This window comes from Neofelis nebulosa, chromosome 5 (genome assembly GCF_028018385.1).
Source record: "Neofelis nebulosa isolate mNeoNeb1 chromosome 5, mNeoNeb1.pri, whole genome shotgun sequence".
Lineage (NCBI taxonomy): Eukaryota > Metazoa > Chordata > Mammalia > Carnivora > Felidae > Neofelis > Neofelis nebulosa.
This window is the reverse complement of record NC_080786.1, coordinates 71,585,896-71,605,119: the sequence shown is the minus strand read 5'-3', so window position 1 is coordinate 71,605,119 and position 19,224 is coordinate 71,585,896. Positions and strand designations below refer to the sequence as shown.

The following is a 19,224-nucleotide window of genomic DNA, read 5'->3' as shown; positions in this document are numbered from 1 at the left end:
AAGAATATAAAAGTTTTAAAAATGAACAATTTTATCCTACGAAGTTATAAATTCTCAGAAATACACCAATTTATAGAAGTCATAAATTACCAAAATTGATTTAAGAAGTAACAAATGTTAGCTCTGGGAAAAAAGCTGAAAAGAATTGTCAATGTAATCATCAAAAAATGCTTTGGCCACCAAAACAATTTTTTGTACATCTGATGATTTCTTTAGGTAAGTTCAAATAATTTCTAGCTGATTCTCATATTAAATCTATCATACTTTTAACTGAACAAAAATTTCAAAGTCTAAAGTCTGATGTTCTCTATGTAAAAGCTCGTGCATAGTTTTTCATACATAATTTTTATATTCCCAGTGAACCATTATAACAAACTGCCAAGTTTCTTCTAAAAACATTAAAAAGAAAAATTCCTAGGTCTGTCTGGTTATTCCAATCCCTTGAGGAGCTTTGAATATTTACGGATTCCTAGGTCCATCCTAGCCCCACTGGATCGGTCTCTGGGATAATTCAGTAGTCTGCAGTTCTCTAAGGCACCTAATGTGATTCTCATGATCAGCCAAGGTTTAGGAACTAGTGCTCTACAGCACAGCTTTTATTCTTCTCATTCCCACCTCTTCAAGGAGAGATTCTGTCTGGGTAGCAGGAATCAATATGAAAAACATTACAAATGCATAACAGAACAGTATGATTTGAAAGGAGAAATAAATGACATACACACAGAAGAAAAGGTCAGTAAGACAAAAGAGATAGAACAATAGATCCTCTTCCCAATATTTTCCCTATGGATGAAATAACTGATCTAAAGAGTAAGGAGAGCACTGAATCTCTTGTGAAAGCGAAAGGGAAAGAATATAAACAATGGTCTGAGTGATTGGGACTTCATGTAGTCTATAGCTTAGCTTGGGAGGACATATGCTGATAACCCAGGGGCCTCTGATAACTACTAGTGGGCTTTCCTTCTTAAATATTTTGTCTTCATCTACTTAATAGTCTGTCTCCAACTCACCAAATTAAAGATGGGGGATAGTGAGCAAATAAATGTTTAGTTAAAAAAATTCTGCCGAACACGTTCAACATTCATACCCTTACTATATTAAAGCTGTTATTACTTATAAGGAAGAATAACTGCAGATGCAAGTTTTTTCAGTTCTGAAGTCTTTGTGTTCATTCATGGGTGAGAAGGGGATATGCAATCTAAGCAGAGCTGGATCAAATAGGGCTAAATAAAAGTTTAGAAGATTAACACCTAAATAAGAGTTTAGAAGATAAACATCTAAAGAACTTTTCAGTCAAATGTAGGATGTTTTAATGTCTTTGAATAAAACACCAAAATATTAAGACAGTATCCTTCCTCCCCAATGTTGCAAACGCATTAGTTATGTGCCCCAGGTGTTCCTACCAGATTCCTAAGGTACAAGACCTGTATCTTAATATGACATTAACTACATTCTCTGTCTATAAACTGTATGGTACAGAAGAAAAAAGATGATCTTCACTTTGCTCTATTATCCACCCCAACGGCAATTAACATTTATTTAATCTTGCCTCAAATTATTGAATAAAGAGAATTTCACTCATTGCACAACACATACAATATTAGAAAATAGTTTCTCATTTAAATACAAATATATAAGAAAAATAAGAAACTACAATCTTTAGTTTTAAATTCTTACGGATCATCCATTTTGCAGGGAACTCCTTTCTTCAAACTTGTTTCACTTGCTGTGGCAGAAACTATACTAAATAACAGCAAAGGTTATTTGACAAAGATAAACACTAAAAACAGAAGATTATGATCATTCTCCAACCAATGCTAGGGTTTTGTATTAGTCAATACATTTGCAAAATTCCTACCTCAAAAATTTGTTCAAAATTCTGAAACTCCTGTAATCTTGCCTGGAATCCTTCAGCAAGTGCCCCACCTATAATATTTATGTAAAGAGTTTAAAACCTAGTATACAGCAACATTAAGATTTCTAGCATGCTGTTTCAATAACTATACTTGTATTTCGAAAGACAATCCATAATAATACATACCACCTTCTGGCATCCCCTGTGCTTTGTGCTTTCTAGCAGTAAGAACTTCCTTTGCAGAAACAAAGAAGATACGATTCTGTGCCTCCAAAGGATCCACAACTTTAAGCTCCTCCACCAAGAAATGCAGGCATCTTTCCATGTGCTGTCTACGTACCTAGAGAAAACAAGGTACTAAAATAATTCAAGTAATTAAACAACAATATAGCTGACAGCTACAGGCCTGTAATACTAAACTCCATTCACAGTGATATTATAGTAATAGTTTCCATATACTTAACAAATCCAAAAATTCTAATAAATGAAGTTTTAAACTTGCTGACAGACTTTTTCTCTTAAAGATCCTTCCTTGACCATTTAAAATTCTGATGGACCACCAAATATGCAGCCATTACAAAACATATTATAGACAAATATTAACACTTACTGCCATAGGAAAGAGTTCTTAATTTTGTATTAATGATGGATATGACTATACTACAAAAAATGATACGTGTATACATATGTGAAAATTAATAGGTGGCATGCAGGCACAGGTGGCATTTTATTTCTTCCTTATGCTTATTTTCCAAATGTTCTACAATGAAGCTATTAAAGTTTGGTATCAGAATATAAGTACAATTAACTTGCTACAATGAAGACATTTTTATTGTGAAATCAGAACACAAACGGTCTCTTCTTCTTAAAAAAATGAGAAATTTGGGGAGAATGCATCAGATAGGGATTAGAGCTGCAATGTTAGGATTAAGATTAGCACTTGGGTAATTAAAATTAGGACTAAGAGGGGCATCTGGCTGGCTCAGTCAGTAGAGCATGAAACACTTGCTCTCAGAGTCATGAATTCAAGCCCCATGGAGGCATAGAGATTACTTAAATAAATAAAACTTTAAAAAAATTAAAAATAAAAAAAAATAGGACTAAGGGTTAGAAACTAATTAGGGTTTAGTACTAGCCTTTAGCATTGTGGCTACGATAAGAAATCTCTATCTTAAGACTTAATAAAAACTAAGCTAAGGGGCACCTGTGTGGCTCAGTTGGTTTAGTGTCCAACTTCAGCTGAGGTCATGATAGCATAGTTGGTGAGTTCGAGTCCCATGTTGGGCTCTGTGCTGACAGCTCAGAGCTTGAAGCCTGCTTCAGATTCTGTGTCTCCCTCTCTCTGCCCCTCCCTTGCTCACACTCCGTGTGTGTCTCTCTCAAAAATAAATAAACATTAAAAAAAAAAAAAAAAAGCTAAATAGGAATGGAAAAGAACCTGTGGATATTTCCTAATTCTCTGATTAAATGAAACCCCAATTTGAAAAGAGTATAATCATACAACAGTTAATAAAAGCAGGATATATGGGGCGCCTGGATGGCTCAGTCGGTTAAGCACCCGACTTTGGGCTCACAGCATGATCTCACAGTTCGTGAGTTTGAGCCCCGCATCAGGCTCTGTGCTGACAGTGTAGAGCCTGCTTCAGATTCTGTGTCTCCCCTCTCTCTCTATACCTCCCCTCACCACTCAGCATCCACCCCCCCACACACACTCTCTAAAAATTAAACAAACATGAAACAAAAATAAATAAGGATATAAAGCTTCATATTAAACAAAATTCCAATTCTGGGGGTGGGGGAAAAGAATGAAAGCAAATAATCTAACACGTGTACAATGATGGGACAGTGTAAATTTTAATTTTTTATGCATTTTCTATTTTTATAAATAAACATAAACTGATTAAAATCAGAAAAAGAAATATCAAGTAAATTAAATATTTTTTATAGATCACAGACCAAATACCACATACACTATTGTTTTTAAAAAGAAGTTTCTAGGGGCACCCGGGTGGCTCAGTGGGTTGAGCGTCTGACTTCAGCTCAGGTCATGATCTCACAGCTCATGGGTTTGAGTCCCGCATCGGGCTCTGTGCTGACAGCTCAGAGCCTGGAGCCCGCTTCAGATTCTGTGGCTCCTCCGTCCCTCCCCACTCATGTTTTTTTTCTCTCTCTCTAAAATAAACATTAAATTTTTTTTTTAAAAAAGAAAAAAAGCAGTTTCTAAAATCACCACCATGACTAAAATTTAAAACAAAAACAAAAATACCAAGTTTTGGCAAGAATATAAATCACCTGGAACTCTCAAACTGCTTGGGAGTATAAGCTGGTACAAGCACTTTACAAAACTCGGGCTGTGTTTACTGAAACAGCATATTTACATGCAATCCACCGATTCTATTCCTAGATATATACTCACAGATTACTGATCTCTGCAGTAATGACATTTTGAATCAGATAAATCTTTGGTTGGGAGGGGCTGATCTGTGTTACGGGACTTTTAACAGCACCCCTAGCCTCCAGTAGGAGATGCCAGTAGCACCGTCCCTGAGCTGTGACAACCAAAAATGTCTTCAGGGGAGCCTGGGTGGCTCAGTCGGTTAAGCATCCAACTTCAGCTCAGGTCATGACCTCATGGCATGTAAGTCTGAGTCCCATGTCAGACTCTGCCTGTGACAGCTCAGAGCCTGGAACCTGCTTCAGATTCAGTATCTCCCTCTCTCTGCCTCTCCTCTGCTTGTGCTCTGTCTCTCTCTCCTTCAAAAATAAACATTAAAAAAAAAAAAAGTCTTGGGGCGCCTGGGTGGCGCAGTCGGTTAAGCATCCGACTTCAGCCAGGTCACGATCTCGCGGTCCGTGAGTTCGAGCCCCGCGTCAGGCTCTGGGCTGATGGCTCGGAGTCTGGAGCCTGTTTCCGATTCTGTGTCTCCCTCTCTCTCTGCCCCTCCCCCGTTCATGCTCTGTCTCTCTCTGTCCCAAAAATAAATAAAAAACGTTGAAAAAAAAAATTAAAAAAAAAAAAAGTCTTGGGGCGCCTGGGTGGCTCAGTCGGTTGAGCGGCCGACTTCGGCTCAGGTCATGATCTCGCGGTCCGTGAGTTTGAGCCCCGCGTCGGGCTCTGTGCTGACAGCTCAGAGCCTGGAGCCTGTTTCGGATTCTGTATCTCCCTCTCTCTGACCCTCCCCTGTTCATGCTCTGTCTCTCCCTGTCTCAAAAATAAATAAAACGTTAAAAAAAAAAAAAAAAAAAAAAAAAAAAGTCTTCAGACAGGTCCAAATATTCCCTGGGGATCAAATATGCCCAATCCTTCACACTGAGAACCACTGGTATATATCCAACAGAAATATAAACCTGTGTGCACCAAGAAGACATATATAAGAATGTGCACAGAAGCATTATTCATAACAGCTACATTCAGGAAATTTACCCAAATGGCCATCACTAGCAGACTGGATAAATTTCAAACGTAGTTATTTATAGGCTGAAATATACAGTAATGAAATGCACTTTATGCACAAAGGTATGGACACATATCACAAATGTAACGTTGAGCAAAAGAAAACTGGACACAAAAGTAGATACTATATATGATTCCATTACATAAAGCTGAATAACCAAAAAATTAATCAAGGGCATTAGAAGTCATGGTTAAGTGCTCATCCCTGCCGGAGGATGGAGGGGGTGCATTCTGAAGTGCTGCGAATGTTCTGCTTCTTGAGTTGGACACTTATGATCTGTATACTTTTCTGGTATGTTATACTTTAATAAAAAATTGTAACAAAGTTTCAAGATCTAAAATGATTACATGGGGGTGCCTGGGTGGTTTAGTCAGTTAAGCGGCCGACTTCGGCTCAGGTCACGATCTCGCAGTCCGTGAGTTCGAGCCCCGCGTCGGGCTCTGTGCTGACAGCTGAGAGCCTGGATCCTGTTTCAGATTCTGTGTCTCCCTCTCTCTCTGCCCCACCCCTGTTCATGCTCTGTCTCTCTCTGTCTCAAAAATAAATAAACGTTAAAAAAAAAAAATTAAAAAAAAAAAAAAATAAATAAAATGATTACATGGTACTTCTATAATAGACTTTTCCTTCAAAGTAGCTTAATATTCTGGTCTCTATCACGTATCCACTTCAGGGTTTCTATAATTACAGTCTTTTCTCAAGTAAGAGAACAGCTGCTTATGATGTTTTATTATATAAGGTATACTGTTTTCTCAGATAACAGTGTACATTACTATATTTCAAAACTTAAATGACTTACATCTTCCATATATTCTGGCTCTGATGCAGAGGCATCCCAACGATTATTCAAAATGAAAATGTTAGGTTTGGAAAGTCGCTCATTGACCTTGTGAAAAAACTGCTTTTCCTATAAAACATCAAATACCAGTGTTATGTTCACTTTTAACAGCTATTTTATATTTACATTTATAACTGAAGCTCTAATCTAAAAGTTTGAACCATTTAGACAACAGTGATTAATGCCCACTGATAAAGGATCCCAAAGCACTCTGAACATTAAGATTCTCAAAGGTGAGAATATTGTAAGAAGGCAAAAGTGAAGATTTTCTGCCCTTGCCATGAGTCTTTTCTGAAATTCAATTTAACAGATATTTATCTGTCTCTACTATTTGCTGAATACAATAGGTACCGCTGGATATAAACATATATTTTCAAAAAGCTACCTCAAATCTCTTTCAATGTTTAGACTAAGTAAATTAATAACAATTTAAGACCTGTGTACATCATAATAAACAACAGAGAAAGGTATGTGCCATAAATGCTGCAAATACATGCTATGCTTATTCAAAGAAGAGACACCATATCTAGCTACAATTAGAAAAAGCTCCATTAAGAAAGTGGTGATAAAGATAAAGAGCTTAAAAGTACTGACAATGGCTTTCTCAAAGATGAGAAGCTGGGAGCAGGAGAACTGTGTGCAAAGAAGAGCATAAACAAAGACGGAGAAGTCAGAATGTACATCAAAGTTTGTTTACCCAAATAATGGAGTTACTCTAACAAAGATTTTAAACATAGATCTGTTTTTTTAATCATCAGACTATAAACTGTCTGTGCTGTCAGAGTAGCCTGGTCTATGTGATAACGGATTATTGGAGGGCACACAACTAACAGTGACAAAACAGAGGTCTGGCTGGTAACACCTAGGTTATAAATGATCTTTGCCCATTTATATACTTTCCAGGAATAACAATTTTAAGAAAATCATACTATAGGTTTGGATATTAGATACCTATAAACTCGAGTTTATTTGGGATGAGTCTGGCTCTAGACATCCTCAAAAATCTGTGAAGTCTGACAGCACTTTAGAATGCATATAGGTAAGCTGGAACCTAGTGTGTACACGGGTAAAGCTGGAAAAGGCTGACAAAACTAAAAATATGAAAAGCCTTGTCTGCCAGACATGAGGGTTGGGGGGCAGTGGTGAGGTGGGAGTGTTAAACATTATTCAAAAGGCTTAAGTCATCATCCTAACAATTCTCGTGCCCATTCCTTCCGAAACTGGCAAATAACCACAATCAATGTCAACAACATACATGTATCACACCTTGAATATAAAGATTTACTAGCAACTAGAGCCATCATGCCCTAGATTCCCAATGATACTCTGGGAACACTCAAGACCACAATCAGCTCTTCAGTCCCATGGAAACACAAACTCCTTTGCCCTCCCTTGATACCAGAGCTTCTTTCGAATCCAGGATCTGGATTTCCCTTACTTTTCAGAATTAACAGACACCATTTCATTTCCTACCATTCAAACATAATAATGATTAAATCCTACCGTGTTCATTAGTGTTGATTCAGAGTTTGCAACCAAAACGAAGACATCAGCATCTAAGCAAAATTTATCAATCCAGCTATCCAGCTCTGTAGTGACATCTGTACCCGGACTAATGGAAATAAGATAAACTTGTATTATATAATAATATTTTTTAAAAAGAAAATGTGATTATAGAAAGAATTCTTTTAACTTTTATAAATTGTTTGAAGTCTAAAAACTATTTCTACCAGTTTTCAGCACAAAGCCTAAGAGATTTACTTTCTCATGTATAAGAGAGCATTTGTGGCAAGGTGAGTCTCTGTTTTAAAAACTTCTATATTTATTCTGCTGACAAGGAACTCTCAGAGCCTAGCCAATTAACAACAAGTGCTAAAAAATTTTACTTACTGAAGACAACCTTGTAATTTTTGATAAAGCAAGTAACATGGTCACTATTTTAATCTTTCAAATCTTTATGCTCTGAAAGGATGAAAAATAAGTACTGAAAAAAAACAGGCAAATAGGTAACAAAAATGAAGGTGCAAGCACCCATGTCCAGTACAGCTCAGTAAATACTGCAGTGCTCGTGAGCATAAAGAATAAAACACCCTCTGCTAGGCATAAGTTTAATATATAATTGATACCATAAAAATTATAATGCAACTGTCCATACACTGGTTTGATGTATCCCTGTAACAAGGTGGCAAGATGACAGGCGGGGGTCATGGATATAGTCTGGTCATGAAATAAAGCAAAATTAAAAGCTCATCACCAGAACCAACATGGTTTCCAGAGAATGCTAAAATTTTAACTGAAGAAAACAAAAGAGCATACCAAAACTTTAAAAAAAATCATTTAACTACCTTTTTTGGTAGATATACATTAGATATACTTAGATATACATTATCATTTTACTAAACACCAATGTAGCAAAAAACACATCGTAAATGAAGACTAATCAGCAGAGTTGAAAAAAAATTCCCAAAGTACTTAATTCTTGAACCATGAAAAGTTATGTGAACTGTCCAGGAAAGTTATTTTGGGAAACTTGGTCTCAAGAATGAATTTATTACTAGTTAAAAACTTCACCTATCAGAGTTATCTTTATCTCTCTAGTTATTTAGAATTAGACAATCTGCAAGGTCCAGCTATTTATCCAAACTACAGTCAATATAGAGGGGGAAAACAAAGTGGCTATCCTTGAAATTTCTTGTAATAGAATTAGACTGGGAAACTGGCACTTTATGTAACCAATAAAAAATAAAACCAACACCTTATGCGTTCTTTAACAATCTAGCAAATGAGAACCAAGCAGCAATTGAGCACTTAAATTTTTATGTGTTACATGCTAAAACAAGCAGTATTATTCTATTAAATGAATCTTTAAAGGAGAAAACCAATTCATATGTATGTAATTTTACCTGTCCACTAAAACCAGGTCATCTCTCAAGAGGGCACATTTTGCCTTTGGCCAAAATACATGCACAAGACAGCCAGCTTTCAAGTCTTTATCCATATGAAGGGCATGGGCCAGCTGATTAACTGTCTAAAGTAGAAGAGAAAGAAAATACAAAACTGTGCTTATAATAAAATTCAATAAAAAACACTATGATTTGGGGCGTTCACTTTTGCAAAACATGTATAAAAAGCAGAAGTTTAAATAACTTGAAATAAAACCATCTCAGCAATCTTGAGAAAATGAGTTTTAGAATTACCAAGTAGAAAAAAAAATGGTACCCTTGAAACAGTTTACTCATATCATTCTGCACAAATAATCAGAGCTGGTAACATTCTAAATGTCCAACAAATGACCTCTGGCAATGGAATCCTATGCAACTCTTGAAGCTGATATTATATATATGAAAACAAATTCACAATATATTAAAAGAAGTCAAAATAGCACATATGAAACCATTTTGTTTACAAAATACTGAGAAACACACATTTAACTCTATACCAAAGGCAAGGACTTCCACTGGTTTTGGGAAGCATGTGAGTTTTGGAAATACCGTTAGTATTTTCTGTCTCTTCTAAAATGTATTGCCTTTTTTTTAAATTATTTTTTTAATGTTAACTTATTCTTGAGAGAGACAGAGACAGAGTGTGAGTGGGGGAGGAGCAGAGGGACACAGAATCTGAAGCAGGCTCCAGGCTCTGAGCTGTCAGCACAGAGCCCGGTGGGGCTTGAACTCACGAGCCATGAGTGACCTGAGCTGAAGTCGGATGCTTAATCAACTGAGCCACCCAGGCGCCCCTAAAATGTATTGCTTAATAAGGGGTGAAAATAGAAGAAACGTCATTATTAACAAAGGTTTAAAAACACCAGAGTAATAATAAGACCAAAGTGAGGCACCTGGGTGGGTCAATCAGTTAAGCATCTGGCTCTCGGGTTTTGGCTTAGGTTATGATCTCACGGTTTGTGGGTTCGAGCCTCACACTGGGCTCTGCACTGATAGCATGGAGCCTGCTTGAGATTTTCTCTCCCTCTCTCTCTTTACCTGTCCCTGGCTCTCTCTCAAAATAAATAAACTTAAAAAGAAAAAACACCCAAAGCAATATGAGAAGTTCAATACATACTTTTTTAATAAAGGATTTTTCTCACCAGTCACTTACTCACATAAGCATGTTTAACATCAATGACTATACCTTCTCTTTCCATTTAAACTCACTAAAATATTTCTATTTCTCAAGATAACTTCTGAAATATACTAATTTATTAATGTGTTACTTTAGTATCTTTCATGTGTACATGTTAAATACACAATAAATACAAAGAGCTTAATATAAAATTAATATTCAAGGGGCGACTGGGTGGCTCAGCCAGTTGAGCACCCAACTCCTGATTTCCGCTCAGGTTGTGATCTCATGGTTTGTGGGATCGAGCCCTGCGTCAGGCTATGCACTGACAGCGAGGAACCTGCTTGGGATTTTCCCTCCCCCTCTCCCTCTACCCCTCCTACACTTCCATGGTCTCATTCTCTCTCTCAAATAAATAAACATTAAAAAATTTTTTTGTTTTCCATTAAAAACACCAGGGCACCTGGGTGGCTCAGTCAGTTAAGCATCTGACTTCAGCTCAGATCATGATCTCATGGTCCATGGGTTTGAGCCTCAAGTCAAGCCCTGTGCTGACAGCTCAGAGCCTGGAGCCTGCTTCTGATTCTGTCTCCCTCTCTCTCTCTGCTCTCCCCTGCTCATGCGCACTCTCTCTAAAAAACATTAAAAAAAAAATTTAAGGGGCGCCTGGGTGGCTCAGAGGGTTGAGCGTCCGACTTCAGCTCAGGTCACGATCTCGCAGTCCACGAGTTCGAGCCCCGCGTCGGGCTCTGGGCTGATGGCTCAGAGCCTGGAGCCTGCTTCCGATTCTGTGTCTCCCTCTCTCTCTGCCCCTCCCCCATTCATGCTCTGTCTCTCTCTGTCTCAAAAATAAATAAATGTTAAAAAAAAAAAATTAAAAAAAAAAAAATTTAAAGTAAAATTAATATTCAAGGAAAGGGCACCAGCACACATATCTTTACAATTAATCTGTGCTTTGTATCCAATTTTAAAGGGAAACATCTATTTTCAAATGGGCACAATAGTCCTGATCAGGGTTGAAGTGAATCTTCACAGTGACAATGTTAGCTAGGTTTTAGTTTTGTTTGCTTTCATCAACTTTTTTTTTTTTTTTTTTTTTTTTTTTTTTTATTTTTGGGACAGAGAGAGACAGAGCATGAACGGGGGAGGGGCAGAGAGAGGGACACACAGAATCGGAAACAGGCTCCAGGCTCCGAGCCATCAGCCCAGAGCCCGACGCGGGGCTCGAACTCACGGACCAGCGAGATCGTGACCTGGCTGAAGTCGGACGCTTAACCGACTGCGCCACCCAGGCGCCCCTCAACTTTTTGATAGAATTATAAATGTGTACCAATGTCTTGATGCCTGGTCTATAAAATTAAGATAATAAAAAGCACCTATCTGATATAGTTGTGGTATGACTGGAGTTACTGCAGGTGTTTAGAATAGTGTTTGGTACTTAGCAAGTGTGCAATAAAGTATTAGCTGTAATTAGTGCATTTCTTTTACTTCTTTTTTAATGCTTATTTATTTTTGAGAGAGGGAGAGAGAGGGAGAGAGAGGGGGAGAGAGGGGGAGAGAGAGAAAGAGAGAGAGAGAGAGGAAATCTGAAGTAGGCTCCAGGCTCTGAGCTGTCAGCAGAGAGCCTGATGCAGGACTTGAACCCACAAGCTGTAAGATCATGACCTGAGCTGAAGTCCGACACAGATGCGTGCCCCAGGCATTTCTTTTACTAAGGAAAACTATTACAGCATGAAACTCAAAGTCTATACTTTAACACAGGCCACTGCTTGAGGTGAACAAATTTAAATTTTGGAGTAGGGGAGAGGAGGAAAAGAGTATGAAGGATTAGAAGTAGAGAGCACAGACCAAGAAATAGGAGGTAACTACTTTAAGGATCTAAAGCCACAGGTAGTTTGAATTTTGATTTGGTAAAAACTTGATCACAAAATAAATGATTCCTTCATTTATATGGGTTAAAAGTTTGAAAATATTTTCAGAGGGGTGCCTGGGTGGCTCAGTCAGTTAAGCATCTGACTTTGGCTCAGGTCATGATCTCACAGCTTGTGAGTTCAAGCCCCACATCAGGTTCTGTGCTGATAGTATGGAGCCTGCTTCAGACTCTCTGTCTCTCTCTCTCTCAAAAATAAATAAAAAATAAAACATTAAAAAAATTTTTCACAAACATCACCTCCTTTATTCCTTCTAACTAATCTGAAGAGTATTACACAGATGAAGTTACCTGAGCTAGCTCAAACAACAAACTCACAGAACAAGAACTAGACCGATGAATTCAACTCAGTTTTGCAAAAATTAAAACAGCATGGATCTTTAAACACTGAACTTTTGCACTTGTGGAAGAGATCTTAAGACACAAGTGGATGGGGCACCTGGGTGGCTCAGTCGGTTAAGCGGCCGACTTCTGCTCAGGTCATGATCTCGCAGTCCGTGAGTTCGAGCCCCGCGTCAGGCTCTGTGCTGACAGCTCAGAGCCTGGAGCCTGTTTCAGATTCTGTGTCTCCCTCTCTCTGACCCTCCCCTGTTTGTGCTGATTCTCCCTGTCTCAAAAATAAATAAAACGTTAAAAAAATAAAAATAAATAAAAGACTCAAGTGGAAAAAAGAAAAGACTTAAGAAAGTGATCATAGGGGCGCCTGGGTGGCTCAGTCGGTTAAGTTTCCGACTTCGGCTCAGGTCATGATCTCACGATCCGTGAGTTCGAGCCCTGCGTCGGGCTCTGTGCTGACAGCTCAGAGCCTGGAGCCCGTTTCAGATTCTGTGTCTCCCTCTCTCTCTGCCCCTCCCTGTTCATGCTCTGTCTCTGTCTCAAAAATAAACAAACGTTAAAAAAAAAAAAAAAAAAGAAAGAAAGTGATCATAATGAGAAACACTTTTTTCTTTTGGCTGAAGGAACTTAGTGGCACTGAACTCCTTAAGAAATTTATTAAAAAAGGGGCACCTGAGTGGCCCAGTAGGTTAAACATCTGTTTTTTTAATTTTTTATTAAAAAAAAAATTTTTTTTAATGTTTTATTTATTTTTGAGACAGAGAGAGACAGCATGAGCAGGGGAGGGGCAGAGAGAGAGGGAGACACAGAATCCGAAGCAGGCTCCAGAGCTACTTTAGTACAGAGCCCAACGTGGGGCTTGAACTCACAAACAGCAAGATTATGACCTGAGCCAAAGTCGGACGCTCAACCAACTGAGCCACCCAGGCATCCCTTTTTTTTTTTTAATGTTTGTTTATTTATTTTGAGAGAGAGTAGGCGAGGGGAGGGGCAGAGAGAGATGGAGAGAGAGAATCCCAAGCAGGCTTAACATTAAGAGGATGGAGCCTGATGTGGGCATGATCCCAGAGACTGAGATCATGACCTGAGCTAAAATCAAGAGTTGGATCTTTGACTGAACCACTCAGGCACCCCATGCATCCAACTCTTGATCTCAGCTCAGGTCTTGAGCTCAGGGTCGTGAGTTCAAGCCCTATGTTGGGCTCCATGTAAGGCATGGAGTCTACTTAAGAAATTTATGAAAAGTAGGGAATTGTCACTGACCCTTATCTGATAAAACTATTACATTTATTCACGAATGTGTTTATTAATACTCCAAAGATAAAACAGTTTCTAAAGACACAGACATGCATCAAACACATGCCAAGGCCCAATTTTTTAAACAAATTTTTTTTTTTAAAACATGAGAGTAGATGAGATTAAACAGCAACAATACACTTCAATAATGTTATTTTCAGAACATTATTTTTAAAATGTAATAAACTTTTAATTCTAGTTTACTTTAAGGGCATATTTTATTTTTCTAATAATTTAGCTCTGAAGCAAAGGAATTTTACAGAATTCAAAATATTAGTGATGGCTTTAAAACCTATGAATTAAAACATCAGTAGTTCTTCTATCTCTAGCAATGCAGACATCCTACAAAAAAATTTTTAAAAAGAACAAGTTAAGGGCATTATTTCAGGTACATTATGTTGCTAACAGTCAAAATATTATACCTTCACGCTCTTTTTTTCATCTGATCCTTCTGTCATAAGATAGGCTTTATCTCCATCAGTTCCTTCAACACTCAGGAAGCAATTGGTTGTATGGCCAATCCCACTAGGGAGGACTTTATCCCACAACATTGCATTGATAACAGAGCTCTTCCCACTGCTTGTCCTGAAGAATGAATATATAAAATCATGAAGACAAAATAGAACAGTAAAAACTTCAGAGAATAAATGAGAAGAAATGCTTTAGATGCAGCGGTCAGGAAAGGTTTCTGAGGTTGTAACATTTAGGAAAGGTTTGAAAACTGAGAAAGAGCCAGACATAGATAAAACAAGGCAAAGGGAATTCTAGGTACAGGAAATCCCAAGTGCTAAAAAAAAAGCCCCAAGATGGATTTAAAAGGCCTACAAGTTAGTTTAGTGAGTAAATAAATGCTTCTGTTGATACACAGCACATATTTGAGCAAACAAGTATGGGCCTAGTCATTTGTTTTTGTATCCCTAGTGCCTCATACAGTGCATGGCACAAAGGAAGTTAACAAATGATTCCTAAATGAACATATAAGCTGTGGCAGAGATCACACTATCATCTCAACAGTTATGTTAACAAATGACTCTTCCTACTCTCCCTCTCTCTGGGAATCGTGGGGCTGAGAATTCTTTCGGAAGACATACCTGGTAATAAGAGAACTTTTAAAAAGTCAAAAATTATGCATATCATTAACCCGTATTTCTATGCTTAGGATTTGGCTAAGAATCCAATTCTTAGAGATGAGCATCCTTAAAAAATAAAAATATGACCTTCATAAAGCCTTTTATACCAAGAACTAAAATGAACAAATTCTTTTAGATGCTAATAGCTTTAGCATTTAACACAAGGAGAAACTCTTACAGGGAGAAGGGGGAGAACCATCCCTTGCTGAAACATCAGAAACAAAGTTGTGGATAGGACTTAGAAAACCTGATTTCTGGAAACTACCCTTGAGAGAAATAATAAAGGATTACCTGCCAAAAAATGCCACTTTCATATGCCTCCGAGACAGCACCTCACCAATGATGGAAAGCTTGTTTTTATAACCCTGTATTTCTATCAGATCATCCTCAGTAGCTATTTGATCAAGTTCTGGATTCTTGTATGTTGCTACAAAATTGAAATGGTGTTAGAAAAAGTGGTAAAGATGAACATTAAGTGAATTATACAAAGGAATAGCTAAGGTATGCATATATTTTGGCTTTGCTCTGTATTAATGTGGCCATTTAAAAAGTAAAAATGCCATACTATCTGAATATTTGGCAAAAGGTGAATACTTTATTGCAACAGGTCATAAGAATCCTGCCCCAAAAAAGCTTCAAAATTATTAAAAATTATAGAGGCCCAGTCCAAAGGGTATTTATTATTCACCTAAGTCTCAAAAATACAAGATACTCATCTGAGACAGGGACACCTGGGTGGCTTAATCGGTTAAGCATCTGTTTTTAGTTCAGGTCATGATCTCATGGTTCATGGGGTTGAGCCTGCTTGGGGTTCTCTCATTCCCCTTCCCTCTCTGCCCCTCACCCACTCACATGCACACTGTCACTCAAAATGACTAAACTAAAAAAACAAAAACAAAAATACCCATCTAAGACAAAAATGTTTTTCTGAACAGAGAAATTAGAACCTAATTATCTACCTATTATTGTTCCATCCTGACTAAAGGGAAAAGAGGGATCCACATACTAAGAAATAGCGAGGTTTGTGAATGGCCACCCCTATAAAATAAAGATATGGTTCAAGTGGGTCTCCAAGCTAGGTAAGACATCGCTACCTTAAAACTTCTTGTCTTCTCAGAGGAATGGAGCAAAACAGCTCATTTAACATAAAAAGAGAATTACCAACTATATCCTACTCCAGTCAGGCTAGAGGTAACTGCTCATCCCAGACATAACCTCTTGTCCTCCAAGGATGGGGGTGGGTGGAAAAACTTGGGTGTGAAAAGCAGAAGCCTTTCAGTTTTGTTTATATTTCAGGAACATACACTTTTACATTTACATATATATTTTAAGTGGTTACTACAGTATCCATTACAGACAGTTTTCTATTTTTTATCATTTTTTATTGAAGTATAGTTGACTTACAATGTTGTATTAACTTCACCCCAGTGAACTGACAACTTACATTTTCATTATCTCATTTTAAAGGTAAAAACATGGATATTCGTTTGGCTATCTGGTACTAATGAGACACACACACACTGACACAGCTTACCCAGTGCTCATCTAATTAAACTCCAGCTTTTACAAATCTCATCATCCTTTTCAAGCACATTAGTAAAATATATGCAATTAGGTGAATAAAGATGAGACTGGATTAAGTATCATTACATTCACCTTGTTTTTCATGTTATTCTTTCTCTTCTATGTTCTTCCTAATTTATCCTTTTGTCTCTTTTTTGCAAGAGATTTTCTGTGAGATTGTAAAAGCAGTAAAATTGAACTCGGACTATAAAGCTGTCATTCACTAGCTCCTAGTATTATGCTCAATCTATAATGGGTTCAATACATAGAAGATACTGCATTTAATTTCACTTCCCATCAACTTTGTTTTGAGTATACATAGCTGACCTATCAACTTTTTAAAAACAATTTAAAAGTCACTGTGCCAGCTTAAATTCTTTCAAAACTGGAAACAGAGATTCGATACCATTACTTTTTTCCCCTCTCATTCAACAAAACTTGAATTGTGTCAGGTTTGGTGATAAGGATGCAATAATAAGGCATGATCCCTATCCTCAAGCTAAAAATCTGGTGAGGGAGGGTTAGGAGGGACAAGGACAAAGTTTGATATTACCAACCTACCAAATGTTTCCTCACAGTCACTGGAGAAGTTTATAAAATCCCTCCCTTTTCATTGTACCGTTGATGGTCATGTAATCTTAGGAACCAGAAAATATTTCAATAGTTCTCTCCAAAGCAGTATTCCCTAATAAGACATTCCTCACCAACATTGAACAGTGACACTCAAAGAAAATTTCTTTTGCCCTTTCCCCACCGAATTCCAGCCTCATTTGAGAAGATAAGATAGGTCTGAGATCTAGGCTGACAGCTGACTTGGGGAAAAGAGAGGTATAATAGCTTAAATGTGGGCTGCCTGACTTTTAAGTCTGGGCATTTACTAGCTAGGTGCTCTTGGGCAAGTTGCTTAAATTTTCTGTGTCTTGGTTTCTTCATCTTTAAAATAATTATAATTAAAATCTGTTCCAGTGTTGATATTTAATGCATTATTGATATAATAAAGTGCTTAGAATAGTACCTCACATGCAAGCACTTATTTCTTAAGTTGTTATTAATAACATTTAATCTTCCTCTTATGGAGGGCAAAAATGGGTTTTGTTATGGCATCTCTCCTAGATTATAACACAATGCCTTATATATGCGTTCTGTAACTAAGGGTGAAAAGGATAAAACACCTTATTTTCTTTAAAAAAAATTTTTTTGTTTTTAATGTTTATTTTTGAGAGAGACAGACAGAGCATGAGTGGGGGAGGGGCAGAGAGAGAGGGAGACACAGAATCTGAAACGGGCTCCAGGCTCTGAGCTGTCAGCACAGAGCCCAACATGGGGCTTGAACCGACAAACATTGAGATCATGACGTGAGCCGAAATGGAGCGCTTAACCAACTGAGCCACCCAAGTGCCCCACCTTCATATTTTTCATATATTCTCAACAGTAGTATTTAAAAAACTTAGAGAAACTAACCTTCAACAAAATGGGATCCTTCAGTAACAAACTCCAGTAATTGGTCAAAGATTGCAGTAATTGCCTTCTTAGCCAGCACAAAGTGCTTCAGTGGAGAAGCAGTTTCCGCCATTATGTTACTGGGGAAAGAAAATAAAAGTTAGAAAGCACAAATTAAACTATATGATAAAGACATGCAAGTGAATGACACCTTCCTGCCACATTAATTCCCCAGTAAAATAAACTGCCAAAATACTTTGAGATAATTTTATTTTGGGGAGAAGTGTTTTAAACTTGTGATACTCCACCAAAATAAGTTAACTCTATTGGACAAAACCTTGGTTGCCAATTTCTACTTTATTTCCCTTTGGTGAAGATGAAACTAATTGTGGCTAAATTGTGACTACTCCCAACTCTTAGGCACATCAAGGAACAGGGTTAGCAAGAAGGAGCAAGTTCACAAACAACAAGTTTCTCAACCTGGAGCTCTAGAGGGTGGAGGTGGATACAGAGTGAGGAAATAAAATTCCAAGATCATAATGTAATACTGACACTTTAAAAAAAAAAAAACAAACACCTCTCATCACAACAAATAAACGCGACCATTAACGTTTCCAGCCAAAGTACCAAGAACTTCAAGGAATTTAAGTTCAAAATTTTTTTTCTGGCAACTTCTCACGAAAAAGACACTAAACAAAAACGATTACACGCCAGTCCTTTCCTGCTGTGTATGCGTGTGGAATGAAACGGAGTGGCCATGAAAAAAGAGCCGAGCCTTCCCGAGGGTCAGGAAATGACTGAGTGAAGGAGCTGCGTGGGAAAACCGGGGTGAGGGCAACGAGCCGGCTCAGTCGGGTGTGAACACCTACCTTGGGGAAAGGCCTTCCACACCGGGCGCTGGAACCCCGCTCGCAGAGCTAAGGGCCGGACCTCACCGCTGTCCCGAGTGCGCCAGCCCCGGACCGGGTTCCCCAGCCCCCGGGCTTCAGGCCCGAGCCTCGCGGGCTCCGCCGGCCCCACACGGCCGATGGCCCCGTTGGCAGACCTGCCGGCTAGCTGCTTTCACGCAGAACCGCGGCGGCGCCTCGTCACACAGCTCCCGCGCGACTCTCCGCCCCCTGTCCCTGGCCTCACGAAGGTCACCCAAAGCGAAGTGAAGCGGCCGGCAGCCGAGGCAGGAAGCACTCACACTGTCCCGGCTCCGGCTTGTCACCCGCCAACCGCAGACCAGCCTCAGCCCTTAGGCCTCCTCAGCCTCCCTAGAGGGGCTGGGAGGCGGAGAAGGGGTAGGAGGGGTGCCAAAAGGGCGATCACTTCCGGTCTCT

General features: G+C 38.5%; 1 protein-coding gene across 3 annotated transcripts in view; it reads right to left on the bottom strand.

Moving 5' to 3' along the window:
- MFN1 (mitofusin 1) overlaps positions 1 to 19,224 on the bottom strand; it is a 52,615-nt gene extending 33,391 nt beyond the window's left edge. Inside the window, exons 1-9 of one of the 3 annotated variants that reach the window (XM_058730563.1) lie at positions 19,089 to 19,224; positions 17,921 to 18,039; positions 15,188 to 15,323; positions 14,189 to 14,351; positions 9,049 to 9,173; positions 7,649 to 7,757; positions 6,107 to 6,214; positions 2,042 to 2,195; positions 1,859 to 1,926 (exon numbers count right to left, since the gene is read on the bottom strand). In XM_058730563.1, coding sequence (XP_058586546.1) covers positions 1,859 to 1,926; positions 2,042 to 2,195; positions 6,107 to 6,214; positions 7,649 to 7,757; positions 9,049 to 9,173; positions 14,189 to 14,351; positions 15,188 to 15,323; positions 17,921 to 18,032 — 975 coding nt within the window. In that variant the 5' untranslated portion in view covers positions 18,033 to 18,039; positions 19,089 to 19,224. Of the gene's footprint in view, positions 1 to 1,858; positions 1,927 to 2,041; positions 2,196 to 6,106; positions 6,215 to 7,648; positions 7,758 to 9,048; positions 9,174 to 14,188; positions 14,352 to 15,187; positions 15,324 to 17,920; positions 18,040 to 18,768 lie in introns of all 3 variants that reach the window. The other 2 variants (XM_058730564.1, XM_058730562.1) reach the window with 2 other exon arrangements.